The 24,056-nt window shown below is 39.7% G+C and overlaps 1 protein-coding gene across 1 annotated transcript in view; it reads right to left on the bottom strand.

Annotated features, from left to right (window-relative positions):
- Phex (phosphate regulating endopeptidase homolog X-linked) overlaps positions 1–24,056 on the bottom strand; it is a 214,012-nt gene that overhangs the window by 115,593 nt on the left and 74,363 nt on the right. Inside the window, exons 10-11 of the mRNA XM_041642476.1 lie at positions 14,271–14,364; positions 11,714–11,842 (exon numbers count right to left, since the gene is read on the bottom strand). Of these exons, the coding sequence (XP_041498410.1) occupies positions 11,714–11,842; positions 14,271–14,364 (223 nt within the window). The remainder of the gene's footprint in view (positions 1–11,713; positions 11,843–14,270; positions 14,365–24,056) is intronic.

Genomic DNA, 24,056 nt, shown 5'->3' with positions numbered 1-24,056 from the left:
CTGGGAGGAAGAGGAAGTGAGGAGAGTCTCAAAATCTCTCCTCTCGGGAGCAGATGCCTGAGAGAGACGCCATGCCCCGCTCCCAGGTAGGCACACGGCATGAAGCTCCAACCCAGGATGGACTAGGCTAGAATCTTCCCCGTAAGACCGGTTCTCACAGATTATTAGAGATGGGTTGATCGGGATGTAAGAATTAGCCTGTAAGTGCTAGAGCTAAAGGGCCAAGCAGTGCTTAAAAGAATACAGTGTCTGTGTAATTATTTTGGGGCATAAGCTAGCCGAGCAGGCGGCCGGGATGCTGGGAACGCAGCCCCGCCGCGCCCCTAATACTACAATAAATACTATCAGGGGTGTGTTTCCATGGTGATTCTACATTTAATCAAGTTGACAAGGAAGATTAAGTATCACAGCCTTGATGCCAGCTCTGAGCCTGAGCCTCAAGAGACCCCACATGTTTCTGCTTGTTCACTTGCACCTCTGCCATCATCATGGGAGCAATTCCAGGCTAGCCAGATGACAGAAGTAAGACACATGGAGTGGGGCCTAGCTGTCCCAGTCACTTCTGCCAAAACTAATCTTGACGGGCCAACCCCCAGATATTTGAGCAAGCACAGCCAAAATCAGCAGATCTGTCGAGGGGACCACCACCGACTCCAGATGCATCGGCACTGATTGCTTATTGCTGAATGCCAGTTTGGCTTTGTGAGTGCTACGCTGCACTACTCCAGCAACAGACACTTGCGCCGAATGTATCAATTTTAAAATGGGTTCAAAGAGGTTAACTAATTTCCACAAATTGATAAGAGTAGATGCGAGTTTTGAGGGATACCAATGCAACTTTGCAGAAAACTAGATGTAATTTCTAGGCAAGGTTATTCTAAAACCAAAATCATTTCATTTTCCCGATTTCAGACAGGTCCTCAGCAGAGTTTCTCTGGAAACTGACCCCGTTGATAGCCGGTACTATTTAGGAGGAGAACTGAACAAGGACAGCCAGTAGTCAGAGTAACTTTTCTATGCATAACTGCTGCCCAAGAGCACTTTTTTTTCTGGATAATGATCTTCCTGAGAGCAACTCTCATGAATATCTGCATATGAAGAGAACAAAGACGTAAGAAGGACAGAGCTGTGATGCATGACGCTGACTTTCAGGTGACTTCTGCCATCAACATTATAGTTACATCTCATTTACTCAACTACTGAACGGAATGGTGACCGAGGGAATTGGAGACTATTTGTGGCAGTGCATCAGTTCAATTATCTTGGCTCACTGATGAGGTGAACTCCTAGTATATGGAGGTTTCAAGTTCAAACTCCACCACAGCAATTGGACCCATGTGGGTATTTAAGTCTTTAACACCAGCTAAAGCAGTAGGAGGTAGGAGGAGAACTCCTTTCATAGGATTAGAATACACCAGAATCGCTCACATAGCAGTTTGGACAAATAGAAGACACGGCAGTCATCTATAGGTCATCTAGGGCTTTGCGAGGACATAAACTTGGAGGTGGGAGGGGAAACTAATGGAGTACAAGAGGAAGTAAGGCCTGTTCTAAGCAGTAAATAAAATTCATATTCTTCACCTAATAAAGTCTAGATATAAAATATAATGAAATATTTGCCCTATTTTAATTAGATTAACTTTCTGTGTATAGAACGTTTTCAAATCTATTGAGTCCAGTGACTTTAGCTTCCATCTAAGATTTTCCCTTTGACCAAACTTTAGTCAGTCTCCTCTGAGTCCTCTTGACAGCGCCCTCCTCCCCAACCCCAACCTTGCCACCTTGCCAACTTTGAACAAAACTCCCGCTTAATAAATTTAGAAGGAATTTTCAATGCCTCATCACTTTCAATATCAGATAAAGCTCTTCATTTCCTATAATTACTATCTGATTACATTAACAAAGCAAAAAGAATAACAGATAAAAAGAATTGAACTACCTCTCTGTATCTTATTAGATCACCACGACTTAAAGTGAGAATTCAACAACATTAATTGAGGGCTGACTGAGAAGCCAAAGACAATGGCACTGGGTTTTGATTGTACTGCATATACTGGCTTTGTGGGAGCCTAGTCTGTTTGGATGCATGTAGTAATAAGAGGAGCGATGGGGCTGCCTCCCCGGCACCCCGGCCACCTGCTCGGCTTATGCCCCGAAATAACAACACACAAACTGTATTCATTTAAACACTGCTTGGCCCTTTAGCTCTAGCCCTTACAGGCTAATTCTGATATCCCGATGAACCCATCTCTAATAATCTGTGAGCACCGGTCTTACCGGGAAGATTCTAGCCTATGTCCATCCTGGGTCAGAGTGTCTGCCTGGGAGCGGGGCATGGCGTCTCTTCTGAGGCGTCTGCTCCCGAGAGGAGAGCTGTGGAGTCTGAGCTCACTTCCTCTTCCTCCCAGCGTTCTGTTCTGTTTACTCCTCCCACCTATCTTCTAACCAATAAAATGGGCCAAGGCAGTTCCTTTATTAGCCAATGACCTTCCTCCATCAGATGCATACTTTCCTAGACCTGGATGGGGGCGGAGAGCCTTGGACCCACAGAGCAGGGCACCCTGACTTCTCTTAGGACTGAAGAGGGATGGGGAGGGAGCAGAAAGTGGGAGGGAAATGGGAGGAGGGGAGAGGGTGGAATTTTTTAATAAATAAATAAATTTTTTAAAAAACTCATGGAAATTGAACAGTTCTCAACTGAATCATCACCGGGTTAAGGAAGAAATAAAGAAAGAAATTAAAGACTTCCTATAATTCAACAAAAATGAAAGCACAACATACCCAAACTTATGGGACACTTTGAAAGCAGTGCTAAGAGGAAAGTTCATAGCATAAAGTGCTCACATAAGTAAAGTGGAGAAGGCTCACACTAGCGACTTCACAGAACATCTGGAAGCTCTAGAATAAAAAGACACAAACTCACCCAGGAGGAGTAGACATCAGGAAATAATTAAATTGAAGGTGAAAAATCAATAAAATAGAAACAGAACAATAAAAAGAATCAATGAAGCAAAGAGCTAATTCCTCGAGAAAATCAACAAGGTAGACAAACCCTTATTCAAAATAACCAAAAAGCAGAGAGAGAATATTCAAATTAATAAAATCAGAAATGAAAAGGAGGATATAACTACAGACACTGAGGAAATTCAGAGAATTAATAGGTCATACTTCAAAAACCTGTACTCCATAAAATTAGAAAATATAAAAGAAAAGGACAATTTTCTGGTTAAGTACCGCATACCAAAATTAAATCAAGAACAGATATACAATTAAACAAGACCTTTAACCCCTAAGGAAATAGAAGCAGTCATCAAAAGTCTCCCAACCAAAAAATAATCCCAGGGTTAAATTGTTTCAACACAGAATTCTACCAGAGTTTCAAAGAAGATCAAATATCAACACTCGTCAAATTGTTCCACACAATCCTCAAATTGTTCCACACAATAGAAACAGAAGGAACATTGCCAAACTCTTTTTTATGAGGCAACAGTCACTCTAATACCCAAACCATACAAAGACGCAACTAAGAAAGAGAATTACAGACCAATCTCCCTCACAAACATTTACACAAAAAAAATACTCAATAAAATACTGGCAAACCAAATCTGAGAACACATCAAAAAAGAAAAAAAAATCCATCATGATCAAGTAGGCTTCATCGCCGAGATGCAGGGATGGTTCACTATATGAAGACGGGTCAATGTAAACTACCATATAAACAAACTGAAAGAAAAAAAAGCCACATGATTGCCTCATTAGATGCTAAAAAAGCCTTCCATAAAATCCAACATCCCTTCATGATAAATGTCTTGGAGAAAGCATGGCTACAAGGTACATATCTAAACATAATAAAGGCAATACACAGCAAGCCAACAGCCAACATCAAACTAAACGAAAAGAAACACAAAGCCATTCCACTAAAATCAGAAACAAGACAAATCTGTCCACTCTCTCCATATCTATTCAATATAGAACTTGAAGTTCTAGTTAGAATAGTAAAGCAACAAAAGAAGATGAAAAGGAAAAAAATTGAAAAGGAAAAAAATCAAACTTTCAATATTTGCAGATGATGATAGTATACATAAGTGACCCCAAAAGCTCTACCAGGGAACTCCTACAGCTGATAAAAAAAACCTTCAGGAATGTGGCAGCATACAAGATTAACTCAAAAAAAATCACTAGTTCTCCTATATTTAAATGATAAATGGACCAAGAAAGAAAACAGAGAAATATCATCCTTTACAATAGCCACAAATAATATAAAATATCTTGGAGTAGCATTAACCAAAGAAGTGAAAGACCTGTTCAACAAAAACTTTAAGTCTTTGATGAAAGAAATTGAAGAAGATACCAGAAAATGGAAAAATCTCCCATGTTCTTGGATAGACAGGATCAACATAGTAAAAATGGCCATCTTATCAAAAGCAACCTGAGATTCAATGCAATCCCCATTTAAAAAATCCCAACACAACTCTTCACAGACCTCAAAAGAACAATACTTAACTTCATATGGAAAAACCTAGGATATCCAAAACAATCCTATACAATAAAGGAACTTCTGGAGGCACCACCATTCCTGACTTCAAGCACTAGTATAGAGCTATAGTAATAAAAATAGCTTGGTATTGGCATAAAAACAGACACATGGATCAATGGAATTGAACTGAAGACCTTGATATTAATCCACATACCTATGAACACCTGACTTTTGATTAAGAAGCCAAAATTGTACAATGGGAAAAAAAAGCATCTCCAACAAATGGTGCTGGCATAACTGGATGTCAACATGTAGAAGAATGCAAATAGATCCTTGTCTTTCCCCATGCACAAATCTCAAGGCCAGATGGATTGAATACTTCAACATAAATCCAGTTAAACTGAACCTGATAGAAGAGAAAGTGGGAAGTAGCCTTGAACTCATGGGCACAGGAGACCACTTCTGAAATATAACAGTAGCACAGATACAGAGAGAAACAATTCATAAATCAGACTTCCTGAAACTGAAAAACTTCTGTAAAGCAACGGAAATGGTCAATAAAATAAAACGGCAGCCTACAGAATGGGAAAAAATTTTCAGCAAGCCCACATCTGACAGAGGACTGATCTCCAAAATGTACAAAGAACTGAAGAAATTGGTCATCAAAAGAACACATAAAGCCTAGGCAGTTTGGATGCTCACCTTATGAGACCTGGATAGAGGTGGGCGGTCCTTGGGCTTCCCACAGGTCAGGAACCCTGATTGCTCTTCGAGCAGATGAGGGACGGGGACTTGATCGGGGGAGCGGGAGGGAAATGGGAAGCAGTTGCGGGGAGGAGGCAGAAATTCTTAATAAATAAATAAAAAAAGAACACATAATCCATTAAAAAATGGAGTACAGACCTAAACAGAGAACTCTCAACAGAAGGATCTAAAATGGCTGAAAGGCACTTAAGGAAATGCTCAATATCCTTTGTCATCAGAAAAATGCAAATTAAAAGAACTCTGAGATTCTACCTTACACCTGTAAGAATGACCAAGACCAAAAACACTGATGACAACTTGTGCTGCAGAGGATGTGGGGTAAAGGGAACACTGCTCCATTGCTGGTGGGAATGAAAACTGGTACAGCCCCTTTGAATATCAGTATGGTGATTTCTAAGAAAATTAGAAAACAACCTTCCTCAAGACCCAGGAATACCACTTTTGGGTATATACCCAAAGGATGCTCAATTGTACCACAAGGACATGAGCTCAACTATGTCCATAGCAGCATTGTTTGTTATGGCCAGAACCTGAAAGCAACCTAAATGCCTCTCGTCCAAAGAATGAAAAAGGAAAATGTGGTGCATTTACACAGTGGAGTACTACACAACAACAACAACATCTTAAATATTGCAGGCAGATGGATGGATCTAGAAAACATCATATTAAATGAGATAACCCAGACCCAGAAAGACAAATATATGTACTTACTTATAAGTGATTTTTAGACATAAAACAAAGAAAACCAGCCTACAATTCACAATCCCAGAGAACCTAGACAACAATGAGGACCTTAAGAGAGACATACATAGATTAATCTACATGGGAAGTAGAAAAAGACAAGATCTGCTGAGTAAATTGGGAGCATGGGGACTATGGGAGAAGGTAGAAAGGGAAGGGAAAGGAAGGGGAAGCAGAGAAAAATGTATAGCTCAATAAAATCAATGAAAAACAAAGAAAAAAAGAAAATGTGAAGAGACAGCAAAAAACTCCTAGTGGCAGAGCTGGGATACATAAATAAAGATAAGTTGTTTGAGTACACAGTATGTACAATGAAATAAAGCAAGATATGATAAAAAAAAACAAAAAACAAACAACAACAGCAAAACACAGTTCAATCAAATGGAAATTCCAACTTTAATGAGTTTTCTAGAAACTACAGTCAAAGTAAAAAACAAATTAAGAAAATTCAACACAATAAACATCCTGTTCTTTAATATATATGTCCACATCTCTGCTTAGTAACTAGAGAATGGTAAACATTTATTTAAAAAAAAAACTTTTTGAAAAGTACAGTCTTGGGCTGCCATTCCAAACAGTGATCTCTGGTAACAGATATCAGTGATCTCTGTTTAAAACTCTGTATGTAGAAAACGTTGGAAATTGAGCTTGGAATGGAGACTGAGCCAAAGACATGCCTAGAGTGGTGTTTTACATCAAAGCTCTGATGGCCCTCTTGTTCCTTGCTGTTTGACTGTTTCTTTGGAGAATCATATGAACTCAAGAATGGAATACAACTGGTTGTATTTGAATTAAGTTTCACTGCCTTTTTCTTTAAGATGCTGAAATTCTAGAAACAAAACCTCCTCTGTTTCCCATCTCTGAAAAGCTAAGAAATAGGAAGTGGGTGGGAGCCTTTTTCTTTTTCTAGGCTCCTAACAAGTTTGAATTAATTACAGAAAAAGCCACTGGGAAGTTTCCAAGTTCCTCATTTTGATGATAAAATTGGTGATGAGCCCAGATGTGTTTTGGGGAGAACTTAGGAATGTGTTCTATCTACTCTGGCTAATAAGAGGCCCCCAAAGCTCTGTGTGGCTAAGGTTGACTTTCAAGATGGTGCTATCCAAACATGGTAGTACCTTTGAGGTATGGGATCTAGTCAGAGATATTTCAATCATTGTTTTCCTTCATTTAACTCTCTGTCCATGAGGTAAGTGTTGTACCACATGCATCTGCAATGATAGGCTGTGTTGTCACAGGTCAAAAAGCAACAGGGCCACCTGATCATAGACTGGAAGCCTCACAACCATGAGCAAGTTCCTTTGATAATCCTTGTCTTTTATAAGCCAGTTGCTTCAGAAATTTATTAGAGTCAACATAAAACTAATTCACAATAGAACATGGGCTTAAGCCAGACTCACTGGACTTAGATCTAACCTAAGCAATTTTCATGCTATATGACCTCAAAGAATTTATGAATACTCTGCAAGCCTCGGTTTTGTCAATCTGGAAAGTGGAAGTACTAATAGCAATCACAAGGTCAATATAAATGGTTACACATCTGAAATGTGCTCAGAAAAGTACTGGGCACATAGCTAAACCCCAGTTAATGCTGCTACTACAATCTTCATCACTAGATTTAATTGTATTGTGACTATCACATCAGACCTCATGACAATCATTTCCTCTCCTTACTTTCCTTCAGATCTTCATCTGAGCTCTGTGAACATGAATCTAAGAAATCTCCCTGTGCATTAAGGTAGGAATTACAGACTGCGGGGAGGGAGCAGTTCAGTTAGTATGGGGATCTGAGTTCACATTCTCAAAACCCACGCAAGAAGCTGGGTGTGTGTGTGTGTGCCTAAACTTCCAGCCCTGGCTAAGTATGGCTCGTTAGTCAGGGAGCTTTTCTAAATCAAGGAGGCTCTACATACAGTGAGTGACCCTTTCTCAGAAAAGTAAAGCAGAACCCTGCAAAGAAAAATACCTGATGTCAGCTCTACCCCTACATGCACACTGAAATGACAGTCTTTTATAGAGATTAGGCGAACGCAAACAGCTAACAGGAATTTCACCTGTTCCTGGTACGCTGATGTTTTACCGAACTTGGATCTTAAGGCTTGCCCAGAAGAGCTTTATCCACTGGGCCATCTCACCAACCCATTACATTTTTAACCCAACCCCTAGAACATTTAAACGTATCCACGTGGCTTATATCCCAGCTCTCTTGGACAGTGCTACTTCAGCCCACAAAGACAGCAAATGTGGAAAGACGGCTGCATCTCCTTTCCCTCACTCTGCTGACCAGTCCCTCGCATAGAATACAAGCAAGGCTTGCAGCTAAGAGCTCTGTTCCACTCTCGGAACAGCGGGAGCTTATTCAATCTCACCTCTTTAGATGGCTCTGCGTTGAAAGACTCTCTTTTTCTCTATCCTGTTTGTCCCAGTGCTAATTAAATTGGCTAAAATCCCCGGGAGTTCTGTGAGTGAAGGAACAGGGGCTGGCATTGGTGTGCTTGCATGTACCCAGGTATATGTGTACTTTGGAAATCAGAAGAAAACAGTAGTATGTAATTATCCACCATTGCCACCCCCGGAGGAAGAAAAGACAACACTAGTAGATCAGGGGGTTGGAAGAGACAGACAACTAAGGCAGCAGAGGGGGATGAGTATGAAGTCGCATTTCTTCTGCAAAGGAAACCTTGAAATGAATCACCTGCTCCCTCATGGCCACCATAGTTAAAAGGAATAGCAGAGGCTCTCAACCAGAGGCCATTAGGCCAACCCTGCCATGGAGAAGCTCAAGATACATTAAAGAACAGATGTCACCCAGAAAAAGAAATACCAGTTTTAAGGGCAAATTAAATAGTTTAGGGAGTGGATCAGGACACAAGTCCAGAAGCCCTCATGCGGGATTTGACACGATCTCAATCACTGAGATTTTTCAGGCACTGAAAACTGAAGCATTGTTCAGACTATTACCATTTGAGCAAACAGAGTGTTGCTGTCCAAGTCAACCGGCCTGGCCTGACCTGCTCCAGCCAATCACTGGGGCTTCTGATCTGCATGATAATTATTTTCTAGTGAGTGAGGTGAGAGACTTGCCACTCAAAGTGTAGTACCTGGAACGGCAGCAGCATGAACTGGGAATGTGCTAGAAATTGGGGCCCTAGACTTAACCACGTTAGAGAGAACCTTTGCTAAAATGCAGTGACTTTATCATCTTGCAATGGGATTCTGCATGTTTACAAGGCCATATGATTTGTACACAGGCTACGGTTTGAGAAGTACCTGAAGCTTTTGCCTTCTGATATTCATTTGCTTTAACAAACACTTCTTGGTAAATACACAATGGCAGTTTTTTTGGTCTAAATCAGACTTTCTAGAATCGGCCCCAATGTGGCTCTTTCTGTTTTTCTTTGCTTTGTTTTTTTTTTTTTGCCTACAGCTAATAATACAGATTTTTTTTTTAACAAGTGCATCAGTGTTCCAGGTGGTTCTTGGATGGGATCCCTGAAACAAGGCTATAAAAAGCCAGATTTTTTTTCTAAGTTCCCAACTTAAGTATCCCCTGAGGCAAACAGTTTGGGCATATGGAGGCAAATAATTTTATGAAAAAGACATGAATGTCTGCATGATTAACATACTACCCTTGTGTACATCAAAATAAATGGGTAAAGTGCCAAAATCAACTTATTTTAGAATGTTTTACCCTGAGACATGTAAAGAGGGAATTTCCACCAAAATGGAGAAAAATAAATTTACTATTTTTTATATTAGTTAAAATATGCCTATCAAACCTCTCCCACTATATAGTTTTTTTTACTCACTTGCATTTATATTCTTTTTGTATTTTAGTGTTATCACTGTGATTGTTTGATAAGTTTTCCATTTGTTTACTCTGGCCAAAGAGCAAATGAAAACATTTAAGGACTGAACACTTTAAAAACAAAGCATTCATTTCTTGGTGAATCTATTTGGAAGAAGCTTATTTATTTAAAATATAGGGTCTCAAACGAGACATAAATTCCCCAAAAAATAGTAAAAACAAATTAACAAAGGAGAATGTATTTCGTTTAGTGGTAGTTAAAAGTAAACTCTAGTATAAGATACATAACACCCACCATTTGGTATTATTATCACTATATAACATCAACCATTTGAAAACCATGGCTTTTACGTGTTTACTTTAAACTAAATGGTTCTAAACTATCTGTATCCTATATAACTTATATGTTATACCTGATTGACAATATAGCGTTTTATCTGTGAACTACATACTAATATTTTGCTTACTGTCATTGGTAAAATGTAATTCATACAAAGAAAATCCAAATAAAAGTGGCTAAATTCGAACTTATAACTCAAAAATACACTCTTAATAGCAAAGGTAGCAATAATAATGACCTAACTAAAAATGAACAAAAGAGCTGGATAAACATTTTCCAAAGATATGTAAATACCCAAGAGGTGTATAAAAATGTACTACATGTCACTAATCAGAGAAATCAAACTCAAAACGCCAGTGAAGTCACACTTTGTGCCTGTTAAGAGGGGACTGCTGTGGGAGTCGAAAGAGGCAAGTGTACAAAAAATAAAGGCACCTGGTACACTGCTGCTTGAGGTAAGAACTGGCACTGCCATCAAAGTAAGCCTACAAAAGAGCTTCGGAAAATTCCAAGCACGACTACTGTAACGATCCAACCATTCTACTACTGGCTATATTTCCAAAGGAAATAAAAGCAATATCTTCAAGAGACAGCTCAATCCCATGCTTATTGTAGCATTTTTCCTAATAACTAAGACATAAAATCAACCCAGATTGTCCTCAGTGAGCAGATAGGTAGAAAATAGGATATGTGTCTGTGTATTACTTAACCATGAAACCAAGAAATCCTCTTTTCCAATAACATAGATAAACTTGGAGGGCACTGTGCTAAGTGAAATAAGTCAGACACAGAAGGACAGAAAAGATTTATATGTGGGATCAAAAAAGTGGAACTCCTAAATAAAGAGAACATAACAGCAATTGTCAGTGACAGATGGGGGGGTGGGTGATGCTGGTCAAATGGGGCATCAGAGCACTGGACTGAGCTCCTAAAATCCAGTTGAAGAGTGGGAAGAATGAGAATATGAGTAAAGAGGTCAAGACCATGATGGGGACACCCACTGAAACAGTCTACCTGAGCTCCATTAGGGAGTTCATCAATTCCAGCCAGACTGGGAAGGAACAAGCATAGGACCAAACTAGTCCCTGTGAATGTTGGTGACAGTTGTATGGCTGGGGCAGACTGTGGGGGTCACTGGCAGTGGCACCAGGTTTTATTCCTACAGCTTGTGCTAGCTTTTTTGGAACCCATTCTCTTTGGATGGTTACCTTGCCCATACCTTGCCTAGATATAGTAGGGAGGGCCTTGGACCTTCCCCAAAGCAATGTGCCCTCTCTGAGGAGTGGATGGGGATGGACAGGATTATGTGGAGAAAAGGGGAGGAGGGGAGGAAGTGGGAACTGGGATTGGTATGTAAAATAAAAAAGATTGTTTTCTTCTAAAAACAAAAAATAAACAGATAGATAAATGAATAAATAAATAATAAAAAGAAAGAAAAATGCAAAGAAGCAGAAGAGAAGGCCTGTGGCTCTCTAGATCCTGGAAGATGGACCATAGACTGTGGGTCATCACGTCTATCAGATCTGCCTAGATGAGCAGCGTTCTGTTGGTTTGTTTTGAGCATCCAGGAAGCTCCACTTACCATCTCCTTCTTATCTTCCTGGAAGTGAACGTTCACAAACATTTTCCCCACAACATAAGGGAGGGCACTTTCAATAAAGTTTACACATTTGTCCCACTGAGGCAGCAGAGTCGTCGTCCCCTGGATTACCTGTGAAGAATAACCAATACAATTTGAGCTTTGTTTAAATAATAGTTTGCTGAGGGGGAAAAGTCAACCTATCTGAAGAAAGCAGTCTACAAAAGGACTTCCCACCCATCTCGTACACATGCCAGATAAGGAAGGTCAAGGTGAAATCAGATGGAGAAAAATAAAACATATTTTTGTCCTTAATTTCTAGCTAAAACTAAATGAAACTATGTTGACAGTGGGAAAACAATGCATTTCACCTTTATTCTAATTTTCTTCATTAAGCAAGACATATGGGCAATAGCATAGCTTTTCTGCAGCAAGCAAGGACAGAAAGGGATGCAGTTCCAGGGCCTGGACAGTACTTAGTATCTATTGAGGACTGCAGTTCCGCCAGGGAAGGTTTAGAACTGTATGTAGGTAATCAAAGTTCTTGTTAGCCGGCCAGCAGACCACATCTCACCATGAACAACCTGGGGAGCCCACTTACATGGTGTCATCGCAGAGTAAACTACAGATCAAATACTTTTCCCATCTGCCACATTATCCCATTTTAAGAAAACTTTCATAAACAATAAGGGACTTCTGAAGCAGGATTTGAAAGTGCCAAGGTTTACTCTTGGGGACAAAAGCACAGAAATAAATACCATGTAAGTTTTCCCTGGAGGCTGGAGTGTGTAGGCAGACAGCGAGGGAGGGAGGCCCTGAGAATAGGCGCCTGGAATACCCCATGCACAATTTTAGAGCCAGGTTGTTAGAACAGGGCAAAAGGGATTAAAGCTTAAATTCATCTCTCCTTCCTTTGCTTTCTGGGAACACGACCCTTCTCAGAGGTAAGGGATGAAGCTATTTTTAAAACCTCCAGAGAAAGCAATTCTACAACCTCCTTCGGCAATTCAATATTATTTTTAGCACTTCATGTTCAAAAAACATCCCCTTATACCTAACCTCAAATTTCACACACCACTTCTTACACCTTGCTCTCTCATTCTCTTCACAGTGGGGGTGGAGAGCAGCTGGATACCATCTTTTATGTGATCCATATGAGTTAAAAATACACACACAGCAAAAATATCTACTTGTTTTCTATCTTAACTATTTGATATGGCCTAAATATAAGTAATTGCTTCATGTTTATCCAGCCTCTGAGATAAAGTAACTTTTTATATTCTAGTTGACTATAAAGCGCCAAAACTTGCCCCAAATAACCGTATCACTCTCTGGGTATAATGGTCCACTATAAATTTCTATATTTGTCAGTTTCTCTAAGAATTCAAATGTATGTTAAATGAAATAAGAGCTTATACGATTTGACATTCACTTTGCCTTAAATTGGTAGAAAAATAAAATACTTTTTTAAAGCCACAAAATCCTTAAGTCTTCTAAGCCGAAGCAGAATTAGTCCCAAGCCTCAGAAATGCAGATGAAAGTAATATCTGTCTGTGCAAGTTGGGAGGCAACGAGGTGGGTGAGAAACAAAGACTCAAGGGCCAGGTAAGTGGGGGAAAGAAAATGGATTCCGGCACTTGAGGATGTCATGGGAAGACGGTGAAATGGGTCAAGCAGAATTAGGATAGATTTAAGATTGAATATCTAAGGAAAATTAAAGATGCAATTCTAATACCAAGCGAAAATGAAGTTGGAACATTCTCTCTGCATATAATTAGAACACGGAGAAACCTTGAAAACCATAGTTACAGTAAAGATCATCAGACTGTATCCATCCAGTCTAATTGAATTTGTACATCCTTTGATGCACATCTCTTGCCCAGCCTCTCTCCTCTAACTTCAAGTAACCGCCTTCCTACTCACTGCTTTTTGAGCGACTATTTCATATTCCACATATACTTGAGATTATGCAGCATTTGTCATACTGCGTAAAGTGATCACAGTTAATGATAATTATGTATTTCAATTTTGATAAAATACAGCTTTGATGTTCTCAACACAGAAGTGATAATATGTTGCTGAAATGATGTATATGTTCATTATCTTGATTGAATTTTTCTATAATGCATTGGTAGATCAAAACATCACGCTGAACCCCACAAATATACACAATTATCACAAGTGTTTACCAGTTAAAAGGTAATGAAATTTGAACTACTTTGAAAGTGATGTATCATTAAGAAACATCAAAACCATTAATTTCAGTTAAAAGCACTAAAAAAAAAAGTAGAAATGAGCTATTAAAGAGGGATGTTTAAACAAGATTTCATGGCCCAAAGTATCACTCTAAATATTATTATACAGCCCAATGGAGAGCCTGAGGTACTTTTTACAGGATATAGGTATACCTGAATGAAATGAACTAGCGTGAAAAAGTTTAAAGAAGAGTTTAGACTGCAAGCTCACTAAATCCCATTCTTAAAGATTTTTTTTTAACTGGAATGGTTAACATTGGGACTGTTCTAGCATGTACGAAACGTTTTGATATCCATTAACTCACCCTTGAGAATTCCAGCCATCTATACTGAAAGCGCCTGCTGAGGTTTGGAATTCTGGAATAAACCATTCTCCACACCAAATAGTTGGCAATGGTTCTGGTAAAGGAGAGAAATGAATATTTATTACATTGTCGGTCACATCTGATTCCCTGAGAAACACCTTTGGGGAGCTGTTGGCAAGGGTACTACAAGGTCAATGAGTAACACCAAAATGGGCTCGAAGATTCCGGCCTCAAGGCATAGGCCTTCCCCTAGTTTCCTGGATCTGCAAATGGGAATACCTTCAACTTACTAGTGAACTGGTCCAATGTCTGCATGTTATTGGCCTTTGGGAAACTAAAATCAAAATATTCATTAATAGCAATCATCTAAATTTTTACTTTGATTCTGTAAGCTCTAAATAATGTGAGCCCAGGCAAATCAACTAAGCCTTGTTGATTATCTTTTCTCATGAAATGATGAGGATGTTCCCTACTTCACAAGGTGAGTGTGATGTTAAAATAACACAGTCATTAACAGAGTGAACTCCTAAGTCTTGTTGACCTCAAAACATATAAAGAATCTCATCTGGTTCTGTAAAGCTCTGATACATATTTTCAAAATTCTGTTCTATATGAAGTGTTGCCTGTTCTATAAGGAAAAGAATCTCTGACCTCAGAGAGATGTGCGGTCTGAGCTCATTTCTAACTCACCCGTGATGATGGATATTTAATGACCCAGCCCCTCTTAGCTGTCATTACCATGGTGACTAATGACACACATTCCTAAGATGACTCCTGGGTCATGCAGAAATGTGAACAGCAGTGAGACATGATGATACTAACCCACCCATCAAGAACAATTCACATGGTTATTTGCTTGAAACTGCCACAGGAGATATGTTCTCCAATGAGCAAAATATTTTTGAATATATACAAGTACAGAAACGTTTGTTTTAATATATATAGACATACAGAATATACCAGGAACATTTTCAAGACAGTTTTTCCCTATGTAGTCCAGGATGACCTAGAGTTTATGTTCTTTATGCCTCTATCTCATAAGTGTGCTGGGATTACAAGCATGTGCCTTCATGCTTGAAGATTTGTGTGTTTTTATTTTATGTGCATAAGTGTTTTGTGTGCATGTGTATAAGTACACTACATATGTGCAGTGTCTGCAGAAGCCAGAGTTATGATCCCCTGGAACTGGAGACCAACTGATGGTTGTGAGTAACCTTGTAGGTGCTGATAACAGACCCAAGTCCTCTGCAAGAACGGCAGTGCTCAACCACTGAGTCATCTCTCCAATCCCTCAAAGAATTATTTTTAATAAATATAGAAATGAAAATTTGAAAGATAAAATGTTTAAGGCCATGAATTAATTTTTCAAACAACATGACATTTGTACATTAAGATAAATTAATCCACATAAAATTATATTATATGACCAGGTATGTAAATATGTGTTTCATATAATCTTCTTGGCTATTTCAGAAAGTTTTGGCATACTCTTGTCAGATCTGCTTTAGGCACCACCCTCCTGATAATTAAAATGGCATACTAGTATAGAAAAAGGGACATCTTGTCATTTTCTCATTATTAATTTGTACTTCCATTACTAATAGTTGCTTCAACTCCTGTCTCTGTAAAGGAGAGATCAAGTGTGGTCAGGAGGAGTGGAGGAAGAGTGTATGGGGAGAGATGACTAGAATGGGTGGCATTGAGGGGTAGTGGAAACCTCCTGTAACCAATGAGGGTGATCCTAGAGAGGTCTCCTAGGAATGGAGGATATGGAACTGGGACTTCAACCCAGCCACAAAACATTCAACTCACCACCTGTCCCGACTTTAAGATACACTAGGGAAATGGTGGCTCAGAATTTGTGAGAGTAGCCAAGCAATAATTGATATAACTTGAGGCCCAAGCTACAAGAGAGAGCCCCTGCCTAACACTTCTTGGATGGCCAGGAACCAGAAGCTGGAAGGTTCAGAGACTAGGATAGAACCAAACACAACTAACAAAAAAGTCAATGAAATGTTTTCCAATGATGTTTTGCTATACTCATAGATCGGAACCTAGCCCAATCATCATCAGAGAGGCTTCTTCTAGCAGCTGATGGGATCAGATGCAGAAATACACAGCCAAACAATAGTTGAAGCTCAGGAAACCCCACAGAAGAGGGCAATGAAGACTTGTAGGAGCCACAGAAGTCTAGAACACCAGGAGAACACAGCCCACACATTCAACTAAGTAGGGTTCACAGGGACTCATGGAGACTGAGGCTGTGGTTATGGAGCATGCACAGGTCTCTGCTAGGCCCTCTGCATACATGCTGTGGTTTTTTTAGCTTGTGGTTTTTTCATTTATTTCAACGGTAGGAGAGGGACTGTCTTGGACTTTTTTGCCTGCTCACGGGACCCTTATTCTCCTACTGGGTTGCTGTGTCCAGCCTTGATATGAAGGTTTCTGCTAGTCTTATTGTATCTTGTTATGTCATGTTCTGTTGATATCACTGGGAGGCATGCTCTTTTTGGAAAGAAAAAAGGGGAGCAGTGGATCAGGGAGAGAAAGGAGATGGGGAAGTACTGGGAGGAGGGGAGAGAGGGAAAGGAGGAGAGGGAGGGGAGAGTGAGGAAGAAAGGGAAGGAAGGGAGACTACAGTCAGGATGTACCATATGAGAGAAGAATAAAGAAAAAAATAAGACAAAAAGAATTTTAAGCCACTTTTTGTGATATGATGATTAAAGTAATAAAATTCATATACCTATAACTATGATATTTCAGAATTATTTTCAATGTATGAATGAAAACAAACTAACAATAGTTAATGTGGGATTCCCTTCTGTGTGCTATGAATAGCATTGGTTAATAAAGAAACTGGTTTGGCCTGATATAGTAGAACAGAGCTAGGCAGGGAAAACTAAACTGAATTATAGGAGAAGGAAGGCAGAGTCAAAGAGAAGCCTCAGAGCTGCTGCCAGAGACAGAGGTGCTGAAACTTTGCTGGTCGGCCACAATTTTGTGGTGATGCACAAGTTAATGGAGAAGGGTTATTCTAAGATGTAAGAGTTAGCAAATAAGAAGCTAGAGCTAATGGACCAAGCAGTAATTTAAATAATATGGTTTCTGTGTGATTATTTCGGGTCTGAGCTGCCAGGCAGCTGGGAAACAAACTAACGGCCTCCCTGCTACAAATAGTAAACACTGTGTCCCCCAAACTGTGAGTCCGTGGTCATCAATATAGTGGAACTCTATTAATCCTAATTATTTTTTAATTTATAAAATGAAAATACAGACAATGTGAAATTTTCTTCTTGAACCCAATAGAGAGAACATGCTAGCATAGGGTGTTGGCGCATCTCAGAGTCTACCATCCAAATAACTTAAGTCTTGCCCTCAGAGATGTCTGCTTCGGTCCCTAAAAGAAACACACCATCTTAGGCATTTCCTTTTTGCCTACAGATCCCTACTCCTGAACAAGCCGAGAAATTCTCACCAAGCATTTACAGTTGACTCAGTGCCTACAGTCAGTACGATGCTTACTACTGTCAACTTGACAGGAACTAGAACCACTTGAGAAACAAGCCTCTGGGCAAGCCGGTGAGAGAATATCTAGATGAAGCTAACTGAGGTTAGAAGACACACCCTGAATGTGGGTGGCACCATTCTGTGGGCAGGAGTGCCAGCTCCAATAAAAAGAAGAAAGCCAGCTGAGCACAGCATTCACTTCTCTCTGCTCCCTGGCTTTAGATGCAATGTGACCAACTGCCCCAAGCACTAGTCCCCATGATGCCTTCTCCACTATGATCAATTGTACCTACACACTGGGAGAGGAAATAAATCCTTCTCGCCTCTTTTTTACGGAGTATTTGGTCCCACTAATGTAGAAAGGAACTGATACAGTGGAGAATGAAATATTCCAGCTGATTAGTATCTTTTTACTTCATTGTATAGACACACTTTAACATGTAAAAGACCCTTCTTTCATGGACTCAACACATCCTGGGCAGCCAGGTATGTACTGATTGTCCTAGGTGCTGAAGAGATGAAGAGGTGAGAAAAAACTTGGACTCCGAGATACTGAAGCTTTTGGTTGAATACAGAGATAATTGAAGTTTAGAATCATTTAGTGAACTCTTCACCGCACAGCCGGTGGCTTTCAAACAAGTAGACTCAGCTGGAGAGTTCGGATAAGTGAAGATGCTCAGACCACCCCAGGTCAGGTAAATTACCAGCTCTAGAGTAAGACCTAACACAAATGGTATCTTTAAGTCCTGCTCCCACCAAGGCCTATGTACAGGCCACTGTAATAAGCCATGGAGGCTAGCCCAGAGCCAGGTACGTCTAAGGCCTGTGTGCTTTCCCATACACTACATAGTGATATACAAATGCTACTAATTCAATGCCAGTCTCCTGATCAGTAACGGAAATCTGACTGAAAACACTTCACCAAAGGTGTTTCGCAGAAATCTATGCAGATCAGAAAAAGAACAGCGAGGCCTTTCTGGCCAAGACCTTACGAAGACAATAGCACAACAAGTTCTCCAAGAAGTAAAAGATGGCATGCTGACTGAGAAGCTCACCCAGGGAGACAAAGGCACTGAGGAGTTGTTCCAATGTCTTATAAAACTGCTGACAGAGCACTATGGGGTATAGCTTAGGAGTGATCATATTACCATGTCAGGAACAGAGATGACCATAATGACTAAATCACTAGCACCTAATAAACAGACATACCAAAAACAAACAAAATACAGACTCAGCAACAGTCATTGAAAATAAGCCATATTTTTCTTCTTTTTGGTCCAAAAAGCATTTTCTGCAATACAGTAATTTCCCCAAATATTAATAAATAATAGAAAGAAAATCATCCCAGCAAAGGACCTGCCACTAGAACAGCAATATGGAATTCTTCTCCAAAGCCTTTGACTCAGAAGATTTGCTATTTAAGAAGATTTTGCTACCCTCCCCCATATTCTGAAGTTTCAGGAGTGTACATTTATATTACGTTTCAGAGATAAGATACCTTCTGTAGTAGTTGGAACAGTGCTGTGTGATGGCGATTATTGTCCCCGTTTATAAATGGAGAAAACAAGTGCCCAATCTTCCCATTTGCATTTATTCTTTCCCCCAATGCCTACTATTTGAAGTGAGCCAGAAAAGTGAGTCAATGAGGTCTTCTAAAATCCTTTAGACTGTCCAGACAAATACCTGGGGCAGTAGTTCTCAATTAGCCCTTAGACCAACAGATTATACATCACTGGAAAACTAGGTATAAAAACCCTGATCCCTACCCTAGATTTACCACTGCATTAATAACTATAGCAATAGGACCCCAGATATGTGTATTTTAACAAGTCCTACAGAACCAATTCTGATTTATGTCATGGTTGAGAACTGATAGCCTAAGAAAATCCTATCTTCTAAATGGTATGCATACATAGCTCAACTAGGACTTCCTAAACCCTAGGACAATCCTTAAATTTTAATGTCCATATTTGAATGTGTGTATCTCTGGAGATCTTAACTGATTACAGCTTCTGATTTAATACATTGAGGGCAAAGACTGAGATTCTGCATGATCTGTGGACCACACTTTAAAGAGCCATATGCTAGGTGATCTTCAGAAAAGATGAGCATAATAAGAGGTCCACATAACTGGACACTTTTTGAGTGAGCCTCTAGGAACTTCTGTCTAAGAAGAATCATCTAATTGGACATTCTGCTTGATTTATATGAAATAAAACTGAAGACAAGAAAAATCACAAAAGCTGAGCAAAATTCCCAAGGATAAAAGGGATGTTCTCTATTACCAACCTTCTTTGTGTTCTCATTTGTGCTTCTCTCTCTCTCTCTCTCTCTCTCTCTCTCTCTCTCTCCCTCCCTTTCTCCCTCTCTCTCCCTCTCTCCTCTTCCTCTCTCTCACTGTTTCCTCTGTTCCCTCTCTGTCACCATCTCACCCCTCCCTCTCATAGTCATTCAAATCATATCTCTTAGCTGTGTCTTATTTTTGTCTCCAGTTCCATCATTGATCTCCTTTCATAGTAGCCACTGTAGGGCAATCTCACAGCGCTCCAATTTATAAGGCGTCAGATCTAGTCTAAGGTAACACTACTCTTCTCATTGTCTCATAGTCCTCGGGATGATAGTAGCTTCTTGATGTTAATAAGATTGGCATTTTGTATCTCATTTGGCTTTCATTTTCCCCATCATCTCTGTATATAACCATTGTATATCTCTGTATCTCTGTAACCACGTCTGTATATATTTTCTTTGTTTGAAATATCACTATGGACTGAATCACATCCCTCTAGGTTCATATGTTTAAACTGTTAAATTGGCATCTGGTTATGGGGTCTTCGAAATTTCATTGGATCTAGATGAGATTATCAAGGCAGAACTCTTATTCATAGTCTCCTGTTCCTCAGATCAAATTATTTAATTTGGAGCAATTCTGGGGCAGCTTCAAATTAGGGAATCAGTTAGGAAAGATACAGTAGACTATTGAGGGGACTTATTAGAGGGAGGAGTCTACAATGTCCTTTGCCTAGTGACATGCTGGTAATGTTTACCAACAGCCTTCCAAGAAAAAAATTGTATAATTTATTAATTTTGACTGTGTATAGAATTCTTATCACATTTTATTTAAACATTAGGTATATAATCACTGAACATGGAGTCAGGAAGAGCTGGAAGTAACTTGAAGGATGCAGCCCCTTACCTACCCACTTTTTCTGCACTTGGACCATCACCTCTTTTTCCTATGGCAACCTCTAGCTTATGCCTCCAATATTACACCCCAATAATTTGCTCCCTCAAACTACAAGAGCCAATGTAGTCTCTGTATCACCACCTCGATGGGTGTCTCATTGCTCCAATATTTTTTATATGCTATCTACCAAGAGTCAATGATAGGAGATGTAGTTCTGTGCTAGAATTCTTTCTTAGCACTTGAAAGACATTGCATTCAATCTGAATGAAGTACGATAAACTATTGCTGCATTACTGTCATCACACCCGATCATTTAGAACGAACATCCACATCCTATCATGTGAGCAGTAGGCTTGATCTAAAGGGTGAAGCAGCATCAAAAATTGAGCAATTGATATCAACCAAAGGTACCTTTGGAACATTAAAAATAACAGGACAATTCCCAACACTGCAATATCTAACTAATCAGAGATGTGTTACTGCAGGTTGGACAACTCTTACCTACAAATACAAAAAAATCCAAAGTGCCCCCAAATCTGAAACTTTTTGCAAATTAACACAAGACCACAAGTGAAATTTTCTGTATGCCATTATGTGACAAGGCACAAAATGCAGGTACACCAAATCTATGCTATGAAATGAGCTTCCTTCTAAGTTTGGATGTGCAGAGACACAAATGCTGGGTTTTGTCTATAAACTGAGATCCCATCTTATCATGTATATGCAAATATTCCAAATTCAGGAAGAAAAAAAACAAGCTCTAATCCACATCAGGTACAAATCACTTTGGGTGTGAAATAATGAACATATATCTCTAAAGCCTTTCAAGAAGTTTTAAAAGTACCTGTTTTCCATACAGGAACATGTGTGGAACTAAGAGATGGAATATGAAAACAAATGTGAACCAATTCAGAATATCATCTCTACTTTCTAATTGTGAGTAACTGGACAAATCGCCTCCTGTGTAAAATAGAGGCCACTTACAGAACTTTTATTATTAATCTTGATGTTAGTCAGTGTCAGAATGACCTGTGTATGGTTTCCAACAGCAAATTCTCAGAACGGCGGCAGTACAGAAACACCAAAAGAGAAGGGCAGGTGGGAAGAGGTTGCAGGCAATAAGCTAACTCCTTCTCTATCCATCCTGAACCCTAAATAGCCTGTCAGTGTCTAGCCTCTAACTTTGAAGGCAACATCTGTATTCACATCAGTTCCACCACCCCAGATGTTCAACATGGCCCTTTTTCCTCATTTCCCTACCTGGAGAACTAGTTCTTATACTTTGGAGTTCTGATCCCAGGCCCCACATGGCAGTGGTACAGCAGATGGTTAATGTCTAGAGACTTTAAAGACGTGCCTATGTGAGAGGCACTATGCTGGACTTCACAGCTACAAACCCATTTCACAAAATGTCTCCTTTCCCATTTACACTGTGCTGTGGCAAGATAGGGAGGGAGCTGTAAAAATAAGCAGTTATTTCAAGAAAATGCCATAAACTCTTTGATAAAGGTGTATCTGGAGAAAATTTCACTCTTTCTCCTCCCGATACACAGATAGACTCAATTTTCCAGGCACTCCTGCAGTTAGATGTGTCTCAAGACTGAGTTGTGTCGTATGGATGTTGGTAGGAATGATTTATCCCACCTGAAGACCTTTCCATAAACACCTATACAATCCTCCACCTACCCTCTTTCTTCAGCACCAGCTGAATGGAGAGAGTACTGCAATCCAAGAAGAAGGGCAAGCCACAAAAGAGAACGATCCTGTCATATTGGCAAGAACAGGGGGCAATGAGAGCTTATAGACACTCTCTACAGCACCTGGCACGTACAGTAACGATGGAGACACAAGACGGCCTTTCCTCAACGAGACATTTCAGATTACCCAAGTGAGGACCAAATGTGACCAGCAGGGAATATAGTCCAGTAGCACTATTATTATTATTATTATTATTATTGTATTTGGCTAAGCACCACACAAGGACCTAGGAAACAAAGGATAAGAATGGAAGTGGAGGGAAGGAAAGAAGCGGGGGGAGGAAGAGAGACAAAGATAAAATGGCGACAGAGGCAAGAAAGAAGACAGATACAAAAAATGTAAAAGACTGATCGGCAATGTGAAAGCTTCCTGAGAAATGAAAGCGTTGTCAGTCTTTTCAAGACAAATGGAGCAGCTTACAAATCTCGCAAGTGTGCATGGAACTCCCTTTATTTATTTATTTATTTATTTATTTATTTATTTATTTGATGACTTGATTGTTGAGAAACTGTTTGAGGCATCTGGGTTTTACATTGATGTTTCAGTGAAATCGTATGTAGACATGATGTCTGAGGGAACCTTTTGTCGGGATGCTCTTTTAGAGCTGTTGGTTGTGTTCACATTTGGGTAAGTTATCCATGTAGGATGAACTAGGTGAAAATCTCCCTCCAGGCCTTCCTACTGCCTGTTAAGAAGTCCCAAAGCTATAAAACATAATCGCCACCAGAATTGGAGCTGGTTGTAAATTAAGCATTGGGAAAAATCAAAGTAAGACAATTTCCGAAAGTCCCTACTCTTTGAGAATGGAGTTCACAGTCACCAGAAGAAACGGACTCCCTAACTGTGGAACAGTGTGCCTGGCAAGCTCATCCTTTTGGTGGAAATCGCCTCGTGAATCTAGAAAGTGCTCAGCCAGCGACTCAATGGCAGGTGGAAAAAGAAGAGTACTTGGGTTTCATTTCCTAGTACAGGCTCAGCAACCCCAGCCAAGGAACCTGAAACCCAAAATGCTCCAAACTCGACAACGTTTTAAGCAGCGATTTTACAGCATACATAGCAAAGTCCACACCCAAACTCCTGTGAAGAGTCTCAGTCAAAATCTGCACATACTACAAATACTGCATAAAATTATTACAAGTCTACATGCATATGTTATACATAAAATAGAATGAATTCTATATTCAGACTTGGATCCCATTCTCAAGATAGCTCATTAAGTATATGACCACTTCTGGGCCCAAGTTCTTTGGATAAGGGATCCTTCACATCTATTTTAGAGCTAGAAAATGTTTACAAAGTACCTTTATAATATAGTAATTCCTCCATGTTTCCCACAA

This window comes from Microtus oregoni, unplaced genomic scaffold, assembly GCF_018167655.1.
Source record: "Microtus oregoni isolate MIOR12 unplaced genomic scaffold, Mior012 000074F_ref0000038, whole genome shotgun sequence".
NCBI lineage: Eukaryota > Metazoa > Chordata > Mammalia > Rodentia > Cricetidae > Microtus > Microtus oregoni.
The sequence above is the reverse complement of the archived record's forward strand: the minus strand, read 5'-3'. Positions and strand labels throughout refer to the sequence as shown.